The sequence below is a fragment of the Lissotriton vulgaris genome, chromosome 5, assembly GCF_964263255.1.
Source record: "Lissotriton vulgaris chromosome 5, aLisVul1.2, whole genome shotgun sequence".
Lineage (NCBI taxonomy): Eukaryota > Metazoa > Chordata > Amphibia > Caudata > Salamandridae > Lissotriton > Lissotriton vulgaris.
The window spans coordinates 348,073,882-348,095,187 of record NC_141693.1 but is presented as its reverse complement, the minus strand read 5'-3'; the positions used below and the strand labels follow the sequence as shown (position 1 = coordinate 348,095,187).

The following is a 21,306-nucleotide window of genomic DNA, read 5'->3' as shown; positions in this document are numbered from 1 at the left end:
GATCGCTTTATCCCACTTGAGGTGTCTGATAAACCTCAGTCTAACAGCTGATAATTAAAATAATTTTGAAAGTATCAATTTACATGTTCCACACTGTTTGTTGTATGAAGTAGCCAGTCAGCTGGGTGTGCTCAGGATTTACTGTTGACCCTTCAAGGCTAATCTTATCGCTACCCCTTCTTACAGAACATACACACCAGCTGCATTTTTCTCCCATCTGTCCCTTACCAGGTCTGGAAAACACAGAAGATGGGTAAACTAGTCTGCTCAAAATATTCTTTCTCAAGGGTTTTTCATTGTAATTTCTCAAGAGACTGTGGAAGAAACGTAGGCAAGAACCCTGACTTCCCTGACTCTGTGCATTTTCCCCTTCTCTAGCGCTGTGAAGTAGGAGCGGGTAGTGTGAAGCACATTCTGAAACCTAAATTAGTCTGCAAGGCATGCAGGAGAGCCATGTCCTGGAGGGTCTGGAGACATGGAGAGTGGGCACAAGATAAGGGCCTAAAACACTCTTAGCATGCCTAAAGACAGATCCCAATGGGCGCTAGGGTTGAAGGGGTAATCTGCACAAGAAGTGGCCCTAAGTCGCTCCCTTTCCTCAGAACTTTCAGGGCACATCCAAATGCCACGCCCAACTTGCTTTAGTGACACAGGTAGTGAGTGAGCTCTACAGCTATGACTGGTGCCCAGATGCTATGCCCTGTGTTGTTGGGAGCCTGCAGAGCTTGGTTGAAGCCTGGCTCATTGAGAGTTGGGAGACGGGGAAGTGGAGGCAAGGCAGTATGTCATGTTTAGCGCTTGGAGGGCATGGCGGCTGTAAGCTGTGTGAAGTGGGTTCTTGAAACTGGGTTATTGGACACAGTTAATGAAACCCACGACCTATGCCTGATGGGGACATCCGAATGGAGTGGCTGAGGTACTACCAACGGGGCTTGGTAAAAAGTACCCTGTGCCTAGTTCTTGCAGCGCAAGGTCAGAAATGTTAAGTGGTGGGTGCGTGGCTTGGACGGCAGTGCGAATGGCCGCCTAACCTCGAGCTCCGCAACTCGGGAGAACGACTTCGACAGTTCCCTGCTGACCCACCGTCCTAATCAGCAGCAAAAGCGGCGGACCTAATGCCTCATACCTTGCGGAGCCCTCCGGTGCCTTGATCTCTGCTCTTGGTGCATTTAGCGCGGACTTTTGCCACCTTTTAGAGCGCCCACACGCCGACATCGGTACACCTCAAAATGGCGTCGCTCCGTCACGTCGGCAATGCCTGCCGGTCTCCTTGGACTCTTTCACCCGACCACAACTGGTCGAGACCAACACCACCGGGGATGTCAGCTGAACGCCGGATTTCCACACATGCCGGTAAGAAACGGTGGCAATAACGCAAACCCAGCAATGTGATGCCGATCTCTGCCCTTCTCACCTGACCCCAAGATGGCGGCCATCATCGGAAAACGTTCCGATCCTTAATTGATCCAATTAGCCACTAAAGCGTCTGAAGGAAGAAGCGGTTCTCCTCTAATTTCATGTAGAAGACCACCTGCCTGCATTCTGTGAGGCTTTCCTCGATCCTTGGGGGCCACAACTTTAAGTCATATTGGCAATGAGCCCCTAGCCAGCACCTCACTCTGCTTCTAATATAAGCTGACTCACCTAAATCCTTGTTACCAACTGTAACACCGGCGGCCTTGGATCAGGGGACAGCACACCTATAGACAGAGCCAACCAGCTTGCCGGCACTAAGGGGTCATCTGGTTAATCGTGCCCGCCTGGTTCTGAGTGAGTCTTCTTGTGGAATCAACCTGGCTCTCACTGCTTGCTACGCAGCCCCAGCCTGTATTCAATTCCCTGTCTGAGCCCACCGACGACAACCAAGACAAGATTTCTAGACAAGGTAGCTAGAAAATTCTTCTCAGACCTCACACCCAAAATGGCGGGCAGAGATGAAAAGACCAATCCAAAGAAGGTGAAACCCGAACCGCAAATTTCTGATTCCCCCATTAAGAGTAAACCAGACACGGCGGCCACGATGGAAATGATATTGAAAAAGTTGGGAGACCTTACTGTTATCTCCAAATCAACCAAGGCGAACACTGACGCTATGCAGCTCGAGCTAACAGCCATTAGAGCTGATATGAACGACCTAAAATCAGGTCTGAGTACGGCGGAACAACGCATCAGCGATGTAGAGGACCTCTCACGTCAGTCAGCTGCTAGAATAAAACGCCTTGAAACCACCACTGACATCCTCAGGCGCCAACATGCTGAGTTGGAAGACCGCAACAGGCGAGGGAACGTTAGAATTTTTGGGATACCGGAAAACGCAGAAAAAGATGCGGACTCTTGCGTGGCTTTACTGGAAGCATGGATCCCCATGATCACCAACACTGTATTCCCGCACGGTCTGGAGCTAGATCGGGCGCACAGAATCCCCACATTCACTACTAACCGCGAGAAGGGTCCCAGACCAATGATCTGCAGACCACTCAGATACCAGCATGTTGAACTGATCCTACAATACGCAAGGAAGAACCAGTCCATCATGTGGGAAGGACACAGGATCATCTTTACACAGGACTACTCTAAAGACACAGTGGAAGTTCGCAAGGGGTTCCTGGAACTCCGCACCAAACTCAGATCCAAGAACATACCCTACTCCTTTGCAGGACCCGCCAAGTTCAAAGTCACATTAAATGGCCGCCCAAAGTTCTTTACAGACCGAGGGATCTGGAAAACTACCTGCAAAATGGCCCACCTCAGGAAATGGACCAGTCAAATGGCCCATCTAATAAAAGGAAGACCACGTGAATATCCCGACAAAGTACAGGTCAATCGGAACTTTGTCCTTTCCAGGTCGTACCATTGTGTACTTGATGTTACGACATAGTTGCCATTCCATTGGTCTCTATTTGATGCTAGTCCGCCCACTCACTGATACAAAGTGCATGTCCTACTATCCCACTATCGACTTATCGCTTCCATGCATATTGACAAAGTTGTTAGATATGTGGTGATAGATGTTCTCCTTCGTTCTACAACAGTATTGGTAATTACTAGCACAACGACTAGCTGGTTCTACTCTCACTTACAATTCTCTAATGCGCGACGCAAACAGCCGCTCCTAGATTGTTATTATTGTTATTATATGTTACTGTGCACATATACTGCAATTGCTAGGGGAAGCTCAGTGCCAGTATAACGGTATTGGTAGTTTTAGCACAACGTCTAGCTGGTTCTACTCTTCTTACAGTTTTCGAATGCACGATGCAGACAGTCACTCCTGGTTTGATATTATATATTATTGCGCACATACACTACCATTACGCACATACACTGCTGCAGAAAATAGTACCTGCTGCCACATTTAGGCTGGACATCTCAACCCACTTACGTTTTAACATGGGAACTACTGAACAACGTTTGTTAATGTTTAATAACTCCTGTTTTGCCTAGCTAGGTACTGTCGTCGTACTCCCTACGTACGTATTTGGGGGGGAAGGGGGTAGGGGGGGATTGGGAGGGTTTGCATGGGGAATTGGGAAAAGAGTGTTTTCTGCAGATAAAAAATGTCGGTACTTTAGAGCTTTATACACCACCTTGTGTTATTTTTTGTCCCTTTTTCTGGCTGTTTCCTACAGGTACAACATAAGCACGCTAGTTATGTCCCTAGCCATATCGCTAAATCTGTCCCCTTGTTGTCGCAATAGCACACAGGCTCCCACTGGGATATTTGACTCAATATACTGCCCCCCGCCAGATCATCGTTTAGCGATAATCTTGCCCGTCAATGTCTAACACTAATTCAATAACAGATGACCTCAGCATAGTATCGCTAAATGTTAAGGGACTTAACCACCCTGTAAAGAGGAGGAAAGTGTTTGATTACATCGCCAAAACTAAGGGGGATATTATCCTTCTACAGGAAACTAAACTATCGGAAGAGGACACACGATTCTTAAACATCCATTGGTCTTCCCATATACTGTCATCTCCTGCACCACACAAAAAAGGGGGTCTAATTACTCTGATATCAAAGAAATCGAACATAACACTGGTATCACACACTCATGATGCGGAAGGGAGGGTATTGGTGGCCCATCTGCGCAGAGAAGAAGACCCCATACACGTAGTGAACATATACGGCCCCAACTCAGACGACCCCGAGTTCTGGGACTCAGTTTCTCGCTCGATGGAACATATCCCTCAGGACGACCTTCTGATTGTGGGAGGCGATTTTAATCTTCCTCTAGACCCCTTACTAGACAGGCAATCCAATTGCGCCTTTCACCCTTCACGCTCACATGAGGCCCTCCTGCGTCTATGCGAACGGTACTGCCTTTGAGACTCATGGCGTCTCCAAAACCCTGATGGGAGAGACTACACCTTTTACTCCATTCCCCACAACTCCTATTCGCGTATTGACTTTATCCTAATATCCTCCACGTTTGCACACCTAATCGAAGAAACTGACATCGCCCCTAAACTGATTTCCGATCATGCCTGTATTCACACCAAACTTGCAGGCTCCCGCTCAATCAGACTGCCCAGAAGATGACGTTTCAATGATGAAACGCTAACCAACCCTGAAGACAAACTCCTGATTATTAAAGACATCGAAGAATACTTACTCTTAAATAATGTCCCTGACACAGACCCTTTGGGACGCGCTCAAAGCCACGGTCCGTGGAGTTATTATCAACATAAGAGCCAAAGCTAACAAAGCGATAAACAAAGAACTGGAGCAACTAGAGCAGGAGATCAGATCACTAGAAACCCTACACAAAACCAACCCCCAAAACTCCAATCCCCTTGACCAGCTCATAAAAAAGAAGTACGAGTATAATTCCATCACAAGTAAAAGAGCAGGTGTGTGGATCAACCGCTTCAAAGCCTTAAGGCTGTGTGAGGGAAACAAGGCCGGGAAGCTACTGGCCTCCTATCTTAAACACAAGCAGAAACTAACAACCGTCTCCTCTATAAAAGATTTCGCAAATAACACACACACTAACCAGTCCAAGATTCTTGATACCTTTAAATCTTTTTACGAAGAGTTATATAGGAACGATAAATCCCTGGACCTAAAGGCATGCATGGATTGATTACCTGGAGGCCCTCGACCTCCCCAGACTCTCGGAGACTGATAAATTACATCTAGGGTCCCCCATCAGTATTACAGAAATCTCGACAGCCATCAAAACACTCAAAAGCAACAAAGCCCCGGGTCCTGATGGCTTCTCTGCATCTTTCTACAAAGCCTCTGACAGCCAACTTTCCCCAACACTCCAAACTGTGTTCAACTCTACCGCCTCTAGTGGGAGTATCTCTCCCTCGATGAGTGCGGCCACAATAATTGTTATACCCAAGGAAGGGAAAGATCCCCTCCAGACCAAAAACTACCGCCCCATTTTGCTAATAAATATTGACTGCAAGATCTATGCCAAGATCTTAGCAATTAGATTAAACGCTGTGCTGCCCAAATTGATAAGTCCGTCACAAGTGGGTTTCTTGAAAAGTAGGATGTCGAATGACAACACCAGACGCCTATGCCATATACTTGAAAAAGCGAGAAACTGCAAAACGCAGATGGTTGCAATAACCCTTGATGCTGAGAAAGCATTCGACAAAGTCTCATGGCCCTTTCTTCAACAATGTATGGGCTCATTCAATCTGGGTAACTCTTTCATTAAAATGGTGATGGCCTTATACTCCTCCCCCTCTGCCCGTATAGCTATTAATGGGACCCTCTCCAACCCGTTCCGCCTATTCCAGGGAACTAGACAGGGTTGCCCACTTTCACCGGCTTTATTCCTGCTGGCACTTGAACCACTACTAACCGACATCAAGAAAAATGAGGACATCACAGGTGTCGCCTTCGGAAACACTCAGGTAAAACTAGCGGCATATGCCGACGACATCTTAATCGCCACAGAAAATCCAACCGTATCAATTAAGGGTCTTATGTCCTCAATCAGCAAATACTCTGCATTGTCCGGTTATAAATTAAACAAGGACAAATCCGAAGTCAAACCACTTAATGTACATACTACCAGAGAGGCCCTTGGAGATTCGGGACTAGCCTGGCAACCGGATGTCATAAAGTATTTAGGAATAGAATTCACTGACAACATATTAAGTACACTCAAACACAATGAATCGACCACACTAGCGAAAATTAAAAGAATCCTGGACGGCTGGTCGCCACGATTCATTACATGGTGGGGTCGGATAGAGACTATAAAAATGATGATCTCCCCATTGGTCAATTACCTGGGATCAATGCTTCCCCTTACACTCTCTAACAATTTCCATTCTAAACTAGATAAGGTGATTTCCTCCTTCCTCTGGCAGGGAAAAAAGCCAGGATCAGCATGAAAAAGCTACGACTCGATAAAACCTTGGGAGGTGTCAATCTGGCCGACTTTAGACTTTACCAGACCGCCTTCCTGGCAAGGCAAGGTGCGGTTTGGCTCACACCACAGTCTGATTACACACCTGTGTGGTTACATGTAGAAAAATCACTAGTGGAAGGGCTTGACCCCTCCGCCCTCCTTACCATTAAACTACGTCCCAACATTGACTCTAGTGTCATATTTAAGAACACGAAGAACTCCCTCCTCCATATAAGTAAGTCTCTACCCCATCAATTTCGTAATTCAAAATGGGAATCTCTCTGGCAGAACAGCACTCTAACATACAGAGGAAAACCGCTATATAACCCTTCTTGGATCAGGAAGGGAATACACTTCCCTCACCAACTTTATGAGGGCCCAACACCACTTACATTCAAACACTTACAGGACAGATTCCAACTCGAGAATATTGACTTCTACTATTTTCTACAAGTTAAGGTCGCTCTAACCAAAGCAAACTTGGGCAACACTTCCCCCTCACTCCCTGGCCTTTTATCCACCCTTAATAAACTTGGCCATCAGGTGTCCAGAATGTACAAAATGATCAGACCACAGACATCTAACCTGGTCTCTGCATTACAATCTTACTGGGAATCTTATTCTTCCACTCCCACTTCTGAAAGCGAGTGGGCCAGAATTTGGGAATCGACCACAAGACACAAAATTAGCCCGACTCTGTCCCAAACTAAATTCTGGCTCCTACACAAAGCCTTTTGGACCCCTAGGAGACTTTTCCTGCACAACATCAAGAATAATAACTCCTGCTGGAACTGCTTGGAATCGGGAGGAGACCTTGAACACCTAATATTTAAATGCCCCCGGGTTGCCACCTACTGGGACAGAATATTTGAATTTGTTAACAAAGCCCTGCACATTTCTCTCCCGAGAGAATTTGCTACTCTAGTTATGGGTTTTTCCAAAGCTGTCACTTTAAATGAAAATGACAAAGCCCTACTTGATCTTCTACTGACAGCGGCGGTTAAAATCATAACGACCAATTGGAAAAACACAGCCAAAGCCTCCTTCCCCCATTGGCTCAACTGGGTTTCTAATCTCAGGGGTGCTGATAACATTGCCCTTGCTTCTAACCCCTGGCGACCACAACATAGGAAAATATGGGCCTCACTTGACGCTCACTTTGATCTCTTCAAACCCCCGTGAGATATCTAAACTCTGATTTCGCAGTCAACTTCTCAGTGTGTTAATTGATGGACGTGTTACACCCTACTGTGCTGTATGGCTGATCTAACGGTTTGCTGACATAAGCCTTTCGTGTTGTACGGATATGATGCCTAATTGTCACTTTTCTTTATCTATTTACTTTCTCCCCCTCTTATGTTATGTTACTTCATCGCTTTCTCGATTTAATTTGTACTTGTACCACGGACTTTATCTGCTCTTGTATGTACTGTTCATATCATTGCCAATCTCTCTCAATAAAAAACTTTTGTGAAATAAAAAAAAAAAAGAAATGTTAAGTGGTTTCAAGGAAATGGGGTACGTGGCCATGGTGTCCCGCACAAGCATTCTTGTGCATATACTGGAGGTAGGGGAAAAGTTAGCTTCTGTATATTTTGTAACGTTAAAATAAATCACTGCAACTAATGACAAAAAAGTAATTAACGGAAGTTATGTTTACTTTAAGAGTTGGTCCTTTCTAAAATACTGTTACAAGCAGCCAGGAGGTGCTCCAGCCCTAAGCCCCCCCCTCCCCCCCCCCCCCAAGCCATATGTCCATGAAAGCATAGTGAGCAGGATTCCCATGGTTCTTTAGTGGTATATTTTGCAAATCATTTACATAAATATTTCTAACATGTACTTTTTGATGGCTGGATATTCTTTGCCACAAGAGAACAGGACTGATCAGAAAGTTGTACTGAAGCATTCTTTTACTCTTGTGTATTCCTCTGTCTCTTGGTAGAATTTGTATTGGGACTTGTGGTATCACCAGAGACTTCTGCATGCTCTGTATTTTCTTGAAACCCAGGTTTTCTGACAATTTTATGTGAGGAAATAACGGCCAACATACCCCATCCATAGCTTCTTAGAAGGGTATACAGCGTTGAATGAGTAGAGTGCATCCCTCACCTATGGTTACATTCCGGCTATTGCATGGGGCGATGTGGATACAGATTATTGGGAAACAGCAGGCAGAATGTCCTTCTTCCAATATTGTGGGCCTCCCCCATCCTTTCACCCATATGTGCCACTCAGCGGTATTTTTCTTTACAGCTGAAGCTCCGCCTCCCACTGAGAGTGAGGAGACCACAGGTGAGTCGAATGTGTGCTTTGTGTGCAGTGGGCGACTCGAGGACCACCTCGGGCTCTTATGCACGGCTTTGCAACTGGCAGATCAGTACCCCTGGCATGCATTCTGTTGCTTTACAAAGTTGTTTTGTCTGAGTGCACATGGGACCAGGATTCATAATAGACACACTTCATAGGAATGATCAACGAGAACTGATTCATCTCTTCCTTGATAGATGCTTCCCAGAGGTAACATTAACATTCCTGCCTGACCTGTATGTCAAGGGGTGCTTCCTTAGTCCTAGATGGTGCTTTGTAGAGCATGTTGAGTGTCTTTTGAGTACAGTCAGTGCTAGAAACAGACTTGATTTGTTAGATTGACTAGGACCTTATGTCTGCAAGAGGCCTCATTTCTTGTGTGGGACCTTTATCCTCTCCTGGCTTTTACGAGCTGTGCTTCTCGTCTTCTGCTTGAGACTGAAGCAGTGAAACTGCCATTCCCATAATGCGAGTGTGGCTGGATCAGGGGTGGATGACAGTTTAATGGAAGAGATGGAGCCCCTTGGCATCTGTGCATGTTGTTCCAGCTTTGAGAGTGACTTTGGTCTCTTTGCTCACTGGATGACTTTTTAGGTCTTGACTTGAGGCAGCTTTAGCCGTTTCGTTAGCTTCATGGGATCAATCAATCAATCAATCAAGACATTTATACCGCGCACTACTCACCCGGAGGGTATCAAGGATCACACAGAGTAGCTATGGTTCAACAGCACATTTCAGTGAACAGGCATTTTTGATTTGTCTATAACTTGTAACTCCGTGGTCGGATCTGCTCCAAATTTGGCATTGTCTTGTCATAGTTAACAAAGTTGTTTCATGCCATTTTTCATGCAGATCTGTACAGGGAAAAACGAATTAGAAGGGTTTGGGGGGAGGAAAAGGGGGAGTTAAGGATTAGCAGTTTGAACTGGACTGTTCTGTTGAACAGGACAAGCCAATTTGCATCTGGTTGATTCCCTTCTGTACTGATATAGGCAAGCTAAAGAACATTTGTGTAAATCACAACAAAACTTAAAAGATAAAGCATTGCCGCCCATCACTTTTTTCCTATTTAAGTGAGACTCCCTAAAGTAGTGTGGATACGCCCAGATGTGGAACCGGATTAAGAATACTTAGCACTTGGTATTTTCGAATCTGCCCAAATCACTTATCAGTGGTTGTGATTAAACCAAGCATTCCCATCCATCAGTCCTTTTCTGCCTTAATGCCCTTGAGCTGCTGTACACTAATAGCTTTTGATTATCCTTTTCTTTTATTACACACCTGGCTCTTTGGCTGAGGCCTTTAACTAATATTAAATGTGAATTTAAATTAATTAGTTTCCATAAAACCGAGTACATAACTCCACAACAATTGTTAGAACAGACAACTCAATTTACATGACATACATGAATATAGTGAAGTACACTTGATTATCACATTACAATGAATGTCATTAACAAATGTATATATATATATATATATATATATATATATATATATATATATATATTAATCACATTTAATTCAAAAAGGATTCCTATACTTAAAAAGGAAAAAAATATAATTATAATATCAGAATTATACTGAAATATATGTACATATCACGCTACGAAGCCAGACTGTATTTTATTTGCCAACTATTGTGGCTGGGTAAAAAAATGGGCACCCCTCCACCCTCCCTAAAACTGCTAGTACTTTGATTGGCTGAATTATGAGACTTGATTTGAGGAAATTATAGAGCTGTTTTAACTGTAGAAATGTTTAGTAGCCATTTGAAGAGATTACATTAACATTTGTAAATAATGAAAGTAGGCTTAAAAGAATATCGTCTCTTAAGAAACCATGTTTGTTAGGGCACTGTTGTACCAATACATGAGGGTGTAAAGGATTTGTGCACAAACTGCTCCTTTGTACATATTTGTTTTGACGTTGTATGTCGTTTGTATGGAAGGATTTCTCACCGGCAGCATGCTGTTTGAGTGGCATTGCACTGGGCAATATTTTAGTCTTGTGTGGTGTTATTTTGGTGTTGGTGTTTCGTTTGTGTGGATTGTGCTGTTGGGCTTGCTTTTATGGTTGCATGGCTTTAAGTCGAGGTACCATAGAGTAGGGGGACATGTGGGAAATGTAGGACGTGTCAGTCCTGTGCTTTTTGTGCTGGTGTGGCATGATGTCCTACTATTTAATTGGGCAACTAGGGTGGGATATGTGCTGATAGCTTTCCTCTGTATTTTGTTTACTTTTAATTTATAACTTTTCTCAAAAAACAGTCATGATTGTTTCTGATGCACCTATAACAAATTTAGGAGAGCTTTAAGGATCCCTAAAAGCATACAGCTGGTTAGTAATTAAAAGCCCTAAGTGCAACCTGCGGAAACCGTGCCAAAGTGTATGATTCGTTAGGAGAGGAGACACCTTATATTTTCTTTCTTCATTGGTTCGTGTTGTTCCTTGTTTTGTAAAAGTTGGGATAAGGAGTTTGAGGACAATTGCAAATAACGAGAAGATATGGCTTCCTCTATTTAAGATGTGAAAAGAAAGGTGAAGGGATTTAAGAGTGAAGGTCACAGCAAGTAAAGATGTGGATTGGAAATGGGGCTGTGGGGGAGGGGACGATGTGGGTTGGAGTATATATTGAGAGCCTAGGGCATGTTTAAAAAAAACCACTTGCCCTAGTAATTAAAGACACCTTTTGTTAGAGGTTGGAAGATGTAAAAAAAAAAAACAGCTGGAGGCCACAGTTTACCTTTTGGCCACATATTGATCAACTTTGCTTCAAAAGTCTGTTATCAAATCCTGATCTACAAATTGTTTTACTAGGTGAAAGTGCATGTGCTTTTATTTGATGTATTCTGTGCCTTTTTTCTGTAGAGGACAATGTGCGTCAGTTATTTCACACTCCTCTTTCGTCTTCCCACAGTCACTCCTGAGGTGCGGCAGTGCACGAGCAGCGAGTTCACCTGCCGGAATGGGGAGTGCATACCTGCAGAGTACCGCTGCGACCGCAGGCCGGACTGTCGTGACATGTCTGATGAAGATGCCTGTGGTGAGACATTGTTTGATGAGGTTAAATGTGTTAAAGCTGCTAAGGCCTTTGTGACTTGCAACAGATCTGATTCTGACACCTCCTAGAACTATAAAATCTTCCTCCAAGGGATGGTCTTTTTATTTTTGGCCCTGATCTATAAAGGACATTTGTTAACACTCTCTTCCAGTAAATCAAAAGACTGAGGACCATTGGCGAACTCCCTTAGGCACAAATTTGGAAGTGCCAGGGGTTCTTCCTAACAGTGCTACCACTTTCTATATAGCAGCAATTTGATTAGTTCCTGATCAGAGCTGCTGTTACATAATTATGATATCATGAAGATACCCCTGGGGGCAACTGCAAGGGTGCACCATTTTGTAACAGAGAGGCCGCTTTTAGGGGAGCAAGCGGGCTAAAACTGCAAAATTACTTTTGCCTAGTATCCCAAAATCCTTGCCCTGGAGGTGTTTACTATGCTAAAGTCCTAATTTGCAGTTCATTGATAGAATGAAGTGTGCAGTTATAATACCAAAAATGCAAGTGGATTTGCTGTTGAGTTTTCAGTGGTATAGAGAAGGATCATAAAGCGAAGTGTGGATTTATGTGCCAGGATTAAAGGGCTGCATCACTACTCTGGGGGAGTTCTGTTGTTGGAAAGGTAGATAGAAGCAGCCGACAGACGTGACGTATATTTGGAGATTTGGGGACGTCAAAAGAAAGCCAGAGAGAAGAGCAGAATCTTGGGCAGCCTCTCATGCTTGGGAGACTCGGAGCATGGAAATGGAATTCAACATAGAGGGTGGAGAACTTGAGATACCATGGCCTTGCATCAGCGATAAATAGCCCAGAGTGGAGAGACTATGTCCATGAAGCAGGTAATTAGTTGACAGATGTTTAGTTCGGCTGAACATTTCTAGTACGTACTTGGGTTCTTTGGCTGGTCCGTTTGTGGGTTTAATATGGGAATGATTTGGGAGAATGCATTCTTTTGTGAGCCTGAATATTGAATAGCAGTATTGTTTCAAGTCAGTTTTGAGATTTAGGGAGTGGATGGAGAATTTGTTTTCTAAATCAACCTATCCACCTCTTTTGTTTGTTTGTTTTTTTGCTTTGCACCACAGAAGTGGTTGGCCAGTGCTCTAGCGATGAGTTCACCTGCAGGAGCGGTGAATGTATTCCAAAGGATGACCGCTGTGATTACAGACCGGACTGCAGGGATAATTCTGATGAAGAGGGATGTGGTGAGTTCCTCCAATTCAAATGCATCATTTGTCAGAACTTCTCCCTTCGAAGGTCCTTGTTACGTTCTTTTCCCTGCTGTTTTTCATATGCAAGACCAAAGGGGCCTTCGTGCATACTGGATTACTGTCCATCTGAACATTTATGGAAGGAGATGTTGCTTTGTTTTGTTGGATGATATACATGTGATAGTTGGAATGAATGCTTATAAGCCCCTCCCACAATCATCATTCACCCCTACTTAGAGAGAGCCAGGCTGTTGCCTATTAGGCATCTTAAGAGCATTTCAAGTTCAGTGTGTCTTTTCCAGAATATGTTGTTGGCTGCACCCAATCTCCATATTTAAACTGGCATGTGGTTGGCACCAAAAGAGGAGGACGCCAACATACATGGGCCATTCTACACTTTGGGCATTTTCCGTCATATGCTAAGCCTTAGTTTGCATCAGTGTGCCTCATGCTTCTTTGAATATGACCACAGTTGACTCCAAGAACATAGCTAGAAACTTCTAGAATTCTTCCACCCTAGGATTTGTTGTGAATAACGTTTTAGATACTGGTTGGTGCAGTTTGTGCTGCAGAATATCAGAATGCAGTTCACTTTCTAATTATCATAAATCAGACATTTATTACAAAACACCATTCAGCTTAATACAAACACATGTTTTAAAGAAGTGTGAAAGATCCCAATATGGCTTCCCTCATCCCAGCTCTGTTCCCCGGCCATATTGAGACTTAATGCATGATTGTACATTGACACGTAGTTCAGGAATTTGGGTAAATAAGAATGGAGAAGGTTGGATAAGGAAAAAGAATTAACTATTGTGTTGTATTTTGACATAGATTTCCATTTCATTTCAATTAATTCGTTTCCTTACAGTTTTCCCCACTACTCAACGGATAAGGACGCTACCTCCAGTACCCCCTACGAGGCCTCCTTATGTACCAACAACAACCCTTGTCCCAGCCACGACAACCAGGAGAGTACCAGCAACCACACCCCCAAGGAGGACAACCCCTAAGCCTCCCATAGATGTGGGTCCAAGGCAGTGCCTACGCGAAGAAGCCCGGTGCCCAAATGGCCAGTGCATACCCCGGGACTATCTGTGTGATGGAGAAAGGGACTGCAAGGATGGCAGCGACGAGTTGAACTGTGGTGAGTAGATAGAAGGTAGTTAAGCTGTCCTTTGGAAGGAATGAGGGGCATCGAGGTAACACATTCTCAGGCCAGGAAAATAAACTAATATGAAGCAATACTTAGAGGTGTATTTTGAGTTGCGGTGGAGGCAGAACAAATGATGGCTTGGGAGACATTTAGAAATGAATTATAACTGCAAAAAGACTAAGCCATGAAAGGCAAGGATAAAGGTTTAGTCCATTTGTGGTGTAATGAGATTAAAGAACAGTGAAAGGCTGATGAAGGGCTGCGAAAGGTGGAGGGGCATTAACAGGATATCTGTGGCAAGAGAAAGTAAGAGTATACAGGGGTATTATGGGCAGAAGGTAGTAGGCAGGAGTGGGAGGGTAATGTGAAGACTGGCATGGTAATAAACACAAGGATGCTGGGGACATTTGGAGGATGAAGAGGACTTGCTTGGTGATAGTGAAGGGATCAGAAGGACCTTCAAGAACTTTGACATCCGGTCTTAGAGGATGGGAGAAAACCACAAGAGAGCAGGGTAAATAAGGAAGACAAATACTGTAGAGGTTAAGGTGGAGAGGAAGAAAGGAAGATGCCAGAATAGAGTGAGGTGAAAGAGAACTGCTTGATAGAGGGATACAAGGCCAGGTAAGAGTAGGATGGAGAAAGTTGCTCCTAGGCTCGAGAGTGAACTGAGAAGTCTGCGTCTGGAAAGAATTAATTTCTAATTTAGTGTGGATGAGTAATTCAGTAAGTCAGTGTTGGCGGGCAGGGGGTAGAAATGGGGTGTTTATTAAGGAGCCAGGAGTAAGGCCTTCATGAAAGATTGGTATGAGTGCAATATGACAAGAAAGCACAGTGAAGAGGAAAGAGAAGACATGGTATTGTAATTGCATATATACAGAGCTTATTACCACTGACGAGGCGTCAAAGTTCTTTACACCGGACAGCACGCTGCTCCATGACCCAAGGTTGATGGTTAGTTTAGTGTTATTGGTTACTGTTTATTATTTTTTTAGATTAGTCTTGTGCACTCAAAGCAAACCATTCCATGAAGTCATTTCAGTAATTTATGGCAGACAAAAGCAGTAGCGGTTGGTCACAATCATTAGTGTCGGGCAGTGCTTGGAATGAAAAAATAGAAGTTCAGGTACTCTGTAACATAGTACCTGCTTGTTTTTGAGAGGTGCCAGTACTCTCCTATTAAAGGTATTGCATTTCTCTTGGGAAGTGCTGGTACTCTCCCTCTTAAAATAAAATAGTGCCGGTACTCCGTACTGGACAGTACCGGCCTGTTTAAAGCTCTGGTGTGGGGGATATGGGGTAGGGGGGAGGGCGAGTGAGCTCAAACACATGGTTGGTGGGATTAATACAGGAGTTAGAGCAGATTAGGTATTGTTAGGTTGCATAGGTATAACTTACAGCAGAGGGAGAAGATATTGTGATCTTGTAAATTAGTTGTTGGAAATTTGCTGAAATAGAGAATAGTCAAAGGTGCATGTGTCAGAGCAGGTTGTGCTCAGACTGAGGGGGCATGGAGATGATACTTGGGAAGGAGAGGGGCATTTGAAAAGAAAAAAAGAACAAGTGACAAGCCAACATTTTAATTAAAGGACAGTTTTTAGGTTTCGCCTAGCGGAAGCTGCGCTCTGCGCAGCTTTTCCGCGCAGGCGAAATCCTGTTGAGAAGAGTAGTGTGGCTTTTGTTCGGCCCTCGTCCTTGATTGGCTGGCTCCGTAAACGGAGCCTTGCCATTGGACGAGGGGCCTGTCCGTCAATGCCGGACCAGACACGGGGGCGTTCCCGACATTCTTTGGCTTTTGCCGACGTCACGGGACGCCGGGAACGCCCCCGTGTCTGGTCCTGGCATTGCCGGCACTCGAACGGGAAGGCGGCAATTAGCGGTGTTAAAAGTAGCAGCGCCCGAGAGCCGGCCGGCTCCGGGCGGAGGCTGCCAGCGGGAGCGGCAGGTAATTGGAATGATTCCGAGCACGGACTGCTCACACTTTTCCTCGTGGCCCGCCTCACGCATCCATTTACAGCTATCCGCGCCAGGGGCCGCACCCACTTTCCTGAAACGAGAGCTGCAACCGGTTTCGCAACACTGAGTCTTGCTGTTCCTGTGAGAGCCAGGGACTGCGCTGCACAGGCCCGCCGAGTACAGAACAGGGCATCGCGGAACGCATACAGGTAACGAGCGGCAGGAGCACCGTGCACCAGCCGCCGGGAAAACAAACAACGCCATCTTACTGCTTGGAAGTGTGCGAGGCGCCCCCCTCCGTTAAAATGGCGACGGCCGCGGGGGCGCAACTTGTGTTCCATGCCCAATGAGCTTTGTGAATGGGGTATCATCCCGGACAGAGGGAGGTTGTTTACTCCATGTGTAGTGTTTTGGATGTGTTTCTTCCTCACCGCAGCTTACCTAACACGACTTGGCTGTTGAAAAACAAACGACGCCATCTTACTGCTTGGAAGTGTGCGAGGCGCCCCCCTCCGTTAAAATGGCGACGGCCGCGGGGGCGCAACTTGTGTTCCATGCCCAATGAGCTTTGTGAAGAAAGACCCGAGCTTGTGGTTTGTCTGGCAACATTTCATCTCAAACGATGAAACTTAAAAGAACAGATCTACTTTCATAACCAAGCGAACGTGTTAATGTAATCTTCATTCATAGTAAAACCTACACGTGCTCGTACACAACACCCTGAAAAGCAAGACGCCGGTTGCATATTCATGTAGCGGCGGGGATCGCCCTTTTTACGCATCGGCAGAAAGGTCGTGGCAGAGGTCATCCTCCGAGGGTCATTGCGTAGAGGGGGCAGAGGGACCAGCGGGGGCTGCCGGCCGATCAATGGCTGTCACTCACCAGCAGATCTCTGCGGTAGGCAACCTCGGGCGCGCCTGCAACTGGGGCAGCGCCGGCCGAGGGAGCAAGTGGCACAACTGGTAAACGGAAGGGGGGCCCCAGGGGAAGTAATTATGAGACTCAGACAGACGCTGTGGGGAGGGGGTGGGGGGCTTCGGAGGATCCCGTGGCGAGGGCTCAGTGACACGCCTTGAGCACGGAGACTAAACCCCCAGTGCAAATAGATTTAACAAAACACAGAAAACAAAGAACAATGTGAGTTGAAACAAATAGACCTCCGTGGGGCAGGAATACTTTTTTATTACTAGTTCAATAAAGCTTAGCAAATAACCCAAGTTCAATTTTTAAAATATACATTGCAACAGAAGGTGGGCAATCTACATGTAGCTCGCCCATGTCACTAAATATAACTGAGGCACGCCCGATGCCCGCCCAAGGAATGGCCAATGGCCTGGTCCATGCAACATATTTTGTCTGTCCATGCTGATTAATCTATATACAGTGAATCTACATAATGTGACTATGGTGAGAACTTGTCAAGGATCAGAATCAACCTTGAGCATTCAACGAAAAAATCTTCAAGAAGGGAAGATGCGCTAGAGATGCCCGATGAGACAGATCTAGCAGATGTGGAGTGTGAACGTTCTATGACGTAAAAAAAACAAATGTGATGATGAGCAGGTCAAGTTTTTGCTTTACGTTGTTAGAAGGCAGAACAATGGGATACGCGGCGAGCCGGGTATTTTTAGGGACGTCACGCCGTTCGTGGCAGGTGACATGCGCCGAGATGTAATCTGCTGCAAGGGTTGGAGCCCTTTTGTGTTTATTTAGCAATGCGCAGCGATGACGTCATTGTTACACGCGTCACTATATCTGAGGTGACCTAGGGAATACGAGCACTTGTACAGGACTCGGTGTACTGTTGTGTCATTAGAGGACACCGTGTACCTTTAAGTACGGTTATTACTTTGACAAATAAATAGAATAAGTGCTGGGGCCCAACGCATTTTTTTAGTAGTCTGCTGCTGGTGCCGAGGACTGAAAAGATTGCCAACTTGTTTTTTTTCACACCACCTTCCACCTGGCCCCTCGCTTTTGATGGTGTATAATGCCAGGTTAGCCTCTTCCAGGTCTCCGTCTACCAGCTAAAAGTTAAAATAGAGCCCTTTCCTTATCGGGTGACAAATTAATTAAACAAAAAAAAGATTACATATTTTTACACTGGTGTAATACTAGAAGCAGACAGCGATGCAGCAGCATCAGTGGAAACCCTCTAATACTCTTTATCGCATCTTACGCCCACTAATAAGGGCCATGTTCCCAAGAAAACTATTACTGGCTGTTTGACTCGTTGAAAAGACTGAAGGGTCACATCACAGGTCTGAAAAGATTAAACCAGCTTTGTTCCTACCCATTGACTTGATGAGTCTCACTTCTTGCCTAGTGCTACTTTTAGCTGACTTGGGTATCCATGGAAATACAACTTGTATAGGCAACTTCAAGATTGTTTTCGTGCCTCTGTTGCCTGCTTGTGACCCTGTTGCTTGCTTGGGACCCTGTTGCTTGCTTGTGACCCTGTTGCTTGCTTGTGACCCTGTTTTCGTGCCTCTGTTGCCTGCGGGGGGGCTCGCAGCGAGCCCACAGTGTGTGGGGTGGGGCTCGCAGTGTGTGGGGGGCTCTGTGTGGGTGTGTGTGTGGGGGGGCTCTGTGTGGGTGTGTGTGGGGGGCTTTGTGTGGCTGTGTGTGGGGGGGCTCTGTGTGGGTGTGTGTGTGTGGGGGGGGGTTTGTGTGTGTTGGGGGGGCTCTCTGTGGGTGTTGGTGTGTGTCATTTGCAAGAGATAAAGCTAGTGGCATTGTAAATGACAATGCCATTTATTTATGTTAAAAAAAAACATAAATAAAAATAATGTCAAGAGCAATGCCAATCGCTCTAACTTTAACAAAGGCGAAACCATTGCATTGTAAATGCTTGTTTAATGCTGAATTTAAGGAATGTAGTGAATATTTTTGAGATAGCATGCAGTATGAAGATGCAAAAATGTTGAAACATTTACTTGTTAAGATTGTGCTATATTGGAAATTGTAATAGATACTAGAAGCACTTCTACCGCATAAAATGTTATAAGCCAAGAGTATTTGCGACTCCCTGCAAATGGGGATTTTGTAATGCTACCGATTAATTCATCAGTCGCTTTCCAAAACTTAGTTGGGGTTCACAATCATTTGGGGACTAGACTAGTCTGGTTTGTAAATCCGCCTTCATATGTTGGGACCTACATTCTGAAGTCAAACTTTAAACAGTAAGATAACAGAACACATCATGTTAATTGAACAGACAAACAAAATGCAGGTAACCAAAGCAGGTAAATAAGAGCCGACTGTCGCAGGCTAATCTAATTCAGCAACAACAAGTAAAAAATATATCAACTTTGTCCGTGGGGCAGTCCAGAATAAGAGTCTGGTTTATATATGTGCTTTGTACAGTGTGGTCTTCATATTTACAGTAACCATAACCACCATCTGCTCTGACATAGGGCAGCTTGCAAATGTATACTGCCAAGAGTGAGTGGTATAATAGTAAATAAGAGGGCATTTAATTGATATAACAAAGTGTGTAGACTAGAACAAGAGAAAGCGCTATTGGAGCAAGTCTTGGAATTTAAATTGAGGACGTAGAAGGGAGCTATTCCTATAGACAACAGTGTGGATTGAGAGGAGGTTGAAAAACAGACAGCTGAGATTGAGGCTATCTTGTGTGAGCTTTGCATGTTTGAGGGTCCCGAAAGCTTGCTTATGCGATGCTGATCTCACTGAATAAAGAGGCTCAGTGGGAAATCAAGTGTGGAGTAGATCTTTGAGTGTATAGTTTTGGGTGTAGATTCTAAAGAGGACATGCAAAGTAAGTCCCTTGGGCTTAGAACCGATAGTATCATTGATGTAGCAGCCTTTCATTAAAGGGCCTACTTTCCGAAATATGACATCTGATCTTATACTTACTCTCTAGAACATCGCTGCATTCTAAAGAGCCCTGACAATTGTTGTAAACTTGTATTGAGTTGAGGGAGTTCTGTTTCTCAGTGTTTTCCTAAAGTAACTCCTGGAATTCTTTCTGTAAAAGAGGATTCTTAGATTTTAAAAGCTTGCGAAATGTCTTGATTGAGAGGATTGTATCAGTTTGGCCATCCTTCTTTTCCTAGTTGCAATAATTATTTACCCTTGCTGCACAGCAGGAGTATGTAGGCTGCCCTAATAATGTCACTCCCCTTTCCAGGTACGCCATCTCCATGTGAACCTAATGAATTTAAATGCCAGAATGGGCGGTGTGCTTTAAAGATCTGGCGGTGCGATGGAGACGATGATTGTGGTGATCGGTCAGATGAGTACAACTGTCGTAAGTATACCTACGTGACACTTAGCTGAATGTTTGCATGAATGACGCCCTCTCTTATAATACCTGTTTCTCTCCTCAGCCATGGTCTGTTGCTGCTTTAATGCTTTTTTGATGCCAGTTTTCACACATGGATATGGTTCCATGCCAAGGGTTTCCTTCATAAATAAGTACTACTGTCTGCTCTCCTAGTAAAGGTATCTGTTGCCAAGTGGCCATGTTTCAGCTTTGAGACACTTTCACTAAACCCATTAGTATTGCACAAGTAATCTCCATCCCCACCCCGTGCCAATGTCCATCGCAAACACATCATCAACCTACTTTACTATGCAGATGACGCGCAACTCATACTCTCGCCTCTCGGGGACAAGACCCCAACTCATTGAACCATGTATTGCCTACATGGTTGAAGCTGCCAACTGGATGAAGTCCAGTTGTCTCGAGCTCAACACAGACAGAACAAACTTTGCAATCTTTGGCAAGAGCACCTCGCCTAGAGGCTCCACCAGGTGGCCAGTTGACCCTGGTCCCTCTCCCACCCACAGCACCCATGGCAGGAACCTCTGAATCCTCATTGACTGCAAACTGGACATGACCACACAAGTCTTCCTCGTCACCACATCCTGCTTCCATACATTGATTCTGAGGAAAATCTTCAAATGGCTGCCTAGCAACACCTCTTACACATCTTGTCACATGCAAGCTGGACTATGGCAACACCCTCTATACTGGATTCAGCACACAACTCACCAGAAGATTACAGATTATCCAGAACTCTGCAGCAAGACTCACCCTCAACTGCCCAAGTAGGTCTCACATCGCACCACTCCTCAGGGTGCTCCACTGGCTCCCGGTATACAAATGTGTGCAGTTCAAACTCCAACCTCCCACCTTCACAACCGAAGCCCTGCCTACCTGAACAGTTGCATCTCCTTCCACAAATCCCCCAGGCACCTCCTCTT

The 21,306-nt window shown here is 45.0% G+C and overlaps 1 protein-coding gene across 19 annotated transcripts in view; it reads left to right on the top strand.

The window, feature by feature from the left end:
- HSPG2 (heparan sulfate proteoglycan 2) overlaps window positions 1-21,306 on the top strand; it is a 936,289-nt gene that overhangs the window by 296,324 nt on the left and 618,659 nt on the right. For 12 of the 19 annotated variants that reach the window (XM_086921600.1, XM_086921607.1, XM_086921605.1 and 9 more), the window contains 5 exons: window positions 8,634-8,672; window positions 11,608-11,733; window positions 12,837-12,956; window positions 13,834-14,109; window positions 20,228-20,347. In XM_086921600.1, the coding sequence (XP_086777726.1) occupies window positions 8,634-8,672; window positions 11,608-11,733; window positions 12,837-12,956; window positions 13,834-14,109; window positions 20,228-20,347 (681 nt within the window). The remainder of the gene's footprint in view (window positions 1-8,633; window positions 8,673-11,607; window positions 11,734-12,836; window positions 12,957-13,833; window positions 14,110-20,227; window positions 20,348-21,306) is intronic. The other 7 variants (XM_086921606.1, XM_086921602.1, XM_086921612.1 and 4 more) reach the window with 1 other exon arrangement.